General features: G+C 50.1%; 1 protein-coding gene across 1 annotated transcript; it reads right to left on the reverse strand.

Moving 5' to 3' along the window:
- Positions 1-622: 622 nt before the first annotated feature.
- Positions 623-4,935, reverse strand: GRXCR2 (glutaredoxin and cysteine rich domain containing 2). Its single transcript, XM_030459419.1, has 3 exons — positions 4,591-4,935; positions 2,529-2,744; positions 623-802 (listed from the first exon to the last, which is right to left on the reverse strand). Exons 1-3 carry the CDS (start codon positions 4,933-4,935, stop codon positions 623-625), a joined length of 741 nt encoding a protein of 246 aa, XP_030315279.1.

Raw genomic sequence — 4,935 nt, forward strand, 5'->3', positions numbered from 1 at the left:
ATTTCTATTAATAAATTCCTGTGCACATCTAACAGCTCCAGGTGTGCTAAAAGCCTCCGATTTCTCCCCATAAATCAGAACCCGCGTCAGAATCAGCAAAACCTTGGGGAAGCGCTCGGGACGCGGGCACGGTGCTGACTGCCAGGAACGGGAGATTTTAAAACATTTAGCAAGTTAAAACCGAGGGGAGGCACCATTCCTCAGCACAGACACACCTCACACCTCGACACGTTACCAACGCTGCTGGTTTTAATGGTTCTACTGGAGCGGCTGCTGGGCCGGACCGGCTGCACCCAGCCCAGGGGCAGTGCCAGCAAACTCAGGCTGAGTCCCAGGTGCCGGAGGTATTTTAGGTGTTTAGGTGCTTAACTTCTGAGTGCAGACCCCCCTCTAGCACCAGGGGTGAAGTTTCCCCCTGCAGAGAGCAAGGTCCGAGCTGATTCAGCAGCCGTGAGCATCCGACCCCAGGGAGAGTCCAGAGCAGAGGTGCAGAGAGGTGGGTGTAAAGTGCCTTTCCTCTCGTGGAAAAACTTGTCATAGCCAAGCCGCTTGGAGGTTAAAAAAAAAAAAATTTAAAAAAAAAAAAAATTCAAAGGTGTTTTTGGGTGCTACAGAGTCCTGGTCAGGGAGCACAGATCTGGCAGGGCTGCTGCCCGCTCTCGTTGCACGCCGGGCACCGCAGAGCTCTGTAGGACTCTCTGAACCTGTTTGCCAGCATTGAAAACTTGCTTCCGTGGCACAGGGAGCAAGGAGCAGAGCCCGACCCTTTACACTGGGAACAACCGTGTTCAGCTTCTCCTTCCTGAAAGAGAAAAGTCACGGGAAAGAAAAAAAAAAAAAAAAAAAAAAAAAAGAAGAAAAGAAAGAAAAAGTTAGTGGGTATCAGACACCAAAGTCAGTAACATACTTACATACTTCAAAGAGGGCAATTGTCTCTTCTGGTCTTTTAAGTTGCTCCTGATGTGCCACTCTGCCAAAAATATTCAGCTCTCTACAGCAAGATTGTCAAGAAAAAGGTTCCCATCTTGCTGGGGACAATTTGTGGGTACCCACACAAAAGGAGCAGTTAATGTGACTGGGCTGTGTAACACCATACTTTTAAATCCATCTTTCTCCTCCAGAGAGGGTCTGCACAGCTCCATCTGATATTTCTCAACCCATCCCTCTCCCCAGCTCTGTACCCTCAATTCTCACCCACACTTCACTCCTCCGTGCCCTTCCTCTCCCTCTCTCCCCCCACAACCCCTCAGCACCAGCAGCTTCTTTCAAGCTCTCCCCTGTGCCTGCCGTTGACTCCCAGGGTGCCAGGCAGCCTCTTTCAGATCCCACCTTAAAATTCAGTGTTTCCACAGAGCCCAGAGATGGTTGAATATCTGCTCCAGGAAGGATGCAGCGCTGGAGCTGGGTTTGTGTTCTTGATGTCAGGCTCAGAGACCTGAGCCACAGGGTTTTGACTGTGAGGTGGGGACCTGGTGCCAGATGTGCTTCATGCTGGTTCCTGCTTATGAATTCCAAAGTCCAAATTAGTTGAATAACTTTTTTGTGGTTTGGTCACCTGTAGCTGAATGTTCACAATACTGATGCTTAGTAAAGCCATAGTTATTCCATAAAGATCATACTTTTGGAACCTTCGGGTTTTACTTTTTGTTCCCAAATACCAAAGAGAACAGAAGGACATTGGTGAGTTCTTAGAGATAACAAGTTTTTCTGGAATGCTGTCTCACAGGAGCTGCTGTCCTTCTCCAAGCTGCCCCTCCAGTGAGGGCAGTGATCTGATGGACATACTTTTGGACACAGATTTTTCCAAAGGCCAGAAGTAATTTTTTGATTACTGGTCTGCCAGTAGAGGGGATGGATCCTGTCTTTTCTGCTCATTTCAAAACTGACAAAGGCCAAATATCCTGCCTAGCTCCTCAGGGAAAAGCTCCCCTTCCCTGGGGTCTCTGTGCGAGGCTGGTGGCTGCAGAAGGAGCAAGGGCACCTGCCCTCAGCACAGGTCTCAAATCTGCAAAACTGCAAGGCTTTGGATTTGCCCTGCATGACAACATTGTGTTTTGTGGGATCAAATTATGGTCAGACTAATTGGGATCCTGACCAACAAAGACTAAGCTGTGAGAAAGGCAGTGGAAGGCACAATCTTATTCCAGCCGATATTAAAATTTTAGCCCGGGGCAGTCTCAGCCACAGAGCAGCTGTGTTTAACCTGGGCAGGCTGGAGAAACTCTGGCCTGCTCTTCTTCCTCTGGGAGATGGTGACAAGGGATGGACCTCAGCCAAGCTACATAAATGTCACCCACCTGCAGGGAAAGGATCAAGTGGGAGACACGAACATCTGGGAAGAGCACAGCTTCCAGAGCTGCGAGCACAGCCTTGGTCACTCATCCCCCAGGCAGGAAGAGGAACAAAGTGATGCTTTTCATCCAGATTTAGTTAAGCCCCAGATACAGGCATAGGTGGGACTTGGTTGGGAATTCTCAGTGGTCTGCCCAGGGCTGTAAGACCCAAAAGCATGTGAGATTTTCTCTTACCTGCACATACTGGTTGCGGGCAACCTTCTTTTCCACATCTCTTTTGTGTCCACCACCAAGCCTTTCTTTCTTTTCCCGGTAGACAAAGGCCCAGTCACTGACCCCCTCAGTCTGGATGATTCTTCTCATCAGCTCTTTACGGTCCATGGGTGCACGGATGATTCTCAGGTTGTTGGTGTAGATTATGATCTTGCCAAAATCTAGAATTGGGGAAGCCTGTAGAGGAATCTTATCAGTGTCTCACCAGTATAAATACCACAAGAAGAAAAGAAGTTCTAAGAGCAGCAGTGTTGGCACTTATGGAAAAGCAACCTCTGCACTGGCAGGGCCTGATATACGCTCCTGGGAAGGCTGAGGAGCTGGGGGACAGAGAAGAGTTCTCATGGTTTTGACCAGGAGTAGAAGTTCCCCGTGTTGGTGACCTACTCTGCAGCTTCCAATGTTTGGTTTGATTTTGGTTTTCTCAGACTGAAAGGAAAGGTTTTCTTTGCTGGCAAAAGGATCAGATGACAGAAAAACCTCATTGTCTAATGATAGATTGTGGCCCTACCAGTGAGGAGCCAGTCTAAAGACCCACCTCTGGGCACACTTGAATTTGTATTATTTTCTCACAACTTTAAAGCTAAGCTTGGTATGGTCAGACGTGTCTCTGAAAGCAGCATTCTGCTTGCTAGGCCCCTTGTCCCATGGTGTCCCATGGCAGCCAGCACATCCTATTGTTATACACACTCTGTTTAAGTGTCTGTGTCACCCAGCCCTGCAAAAGGAGATGTCCAGATGCTCCCTCCAGTCACACCAGCAGACACCAGGCAGCTGACTGCTGCCCCAGCCCCTCCTTGGGCACCTCCTTCTCTGCAGGGGGAAGGTGGAGAGGGCAGCACCAACCTGCAGAAGGCTTTAGAAGCCTCTGGGGGCCCAGACACGGTGTCTCCAAATACCAAATGCACAGAACTGGTCCTGGATAGAGCAATTATTCAAGGTATTTATGGTTAGGGAAAGGAGGGAATAGAAATGAGCATTATCTGGGAACACAGAACAAATTAATGGGAGGGATAAGATCACCTTTGTGCTCTGTCCCCAGGCAGGAGAGATTCCTGGTGGTTTGATATTTGCAGCTAAACTGGGTGCCCAGGGTACCAACTCAGGACAGCTCAAATCTCAGCCACCTGGGCTCCCCTGGCACAGCTCTGGGATGCTGCTTTGCCAGGAGCCAGCTGGATGCAGCACTGGGGTGTGTGAGCAGCAACCCAGCACCAGGACACCAACTGGTCACTGCTCTGCCCCAGCAGGGCTGAAGGAGCCATCCTCACACCATTTGCCTTTTTATCATCTTTTCTCTGAGCAGACTCACCCCGAGCTGTGCAAGTCTGCTGATGCTGTGCCAGGCACCCCGTGCAGTTTGTGTGTCACCGTGGCGTGGCTGTGTTATCAATATCATCAGTGACATCACTGTCACATCAATTGTTTAGTTGGGACATCTAGATTTCATAAAACCAAACACCAGTAAAAGTAATTCAACCGGGTAAGAAAGTGGACCTAATCCCAGGGCATTAATCAACTAAACAGGTCTTACACAGGCCCTGGCTTCTTATTAGGACTAAAGACACGCTGCTGTGTCTGTGGCATTGAGGAGGTGTTAACAAAACACCCGGTGAAACTAAGATGGGATTTTCAGGGTAGCCAAAGGGGAATCCTGACTTGCCAGAGCATGTGGCTGCCTGGCTCAGAGGCTCTCTGCAGCACTGCCACTGGCACCAACCGCTTTGCCAGCTCAAGTCATGCAACTTTAATGCTTTAAATATCCCCAATTAAGATAATATCCACCTTACGTTTGACTGCTTGAGATGCATTAGCATCCCTACGTATAGGCACTGGGACACATGGAAATGTTGTATCTTACCCTACAAAAGGCAGAGCTGCAGAGCAGCCCCTCTGCAGCGTGTGGGATGGAGGCTGAAGGTTTTCAACCTCTCTCTTAAAACCCTGGGCTGGCAAAGAGGAGTTTTGACCCAAGGGTTTGGTCCGAAGTGGTTTTCCCAGCCCTGATCTGGACAGCACTCACCCTGCAGTGACTGTCACCAGGCTGGCAGTCCCCGAGCAGAGGCGAGTTGCTGGTGAGACTGTATTTCCTGTCCTCCTTGAATATGCTGATCCTCTGGGCAGTCAGCTTGGCTGGCGGGCAGAACCTGTTCTCTGGATGTTCCCTGGCCCCACAGAAAGGGTCCTCTGGCTCGAAGCTGTGGCGGAGGGACCGCAGGGAGTGCTCCTTGGCGGGGGGCTCCAGCTCCTGCCCGTCCTCATAGACTTGTTTCAGCACCCGCCCGCTGTAGGAGGATGAGATTTTGAACCTCACCTTGCGGGGCCTCCCCTCGTGCCTCTGGTTGAGTTTCTTCTGCTGCTCATCCAT

Source organism: Calypte anna, chromosome 13, assembly GCF_003957555.1.
Source record: "Calypte anna isolate BGI_N300 chromosome 13, bCalAnn1_v1.p, whole genome shotgun sequence".
NCBI lineage: Eukaryota > Metazoa > Chordata > Aves > Apodiformes > Trochilidae > Calypte > Calypte anna.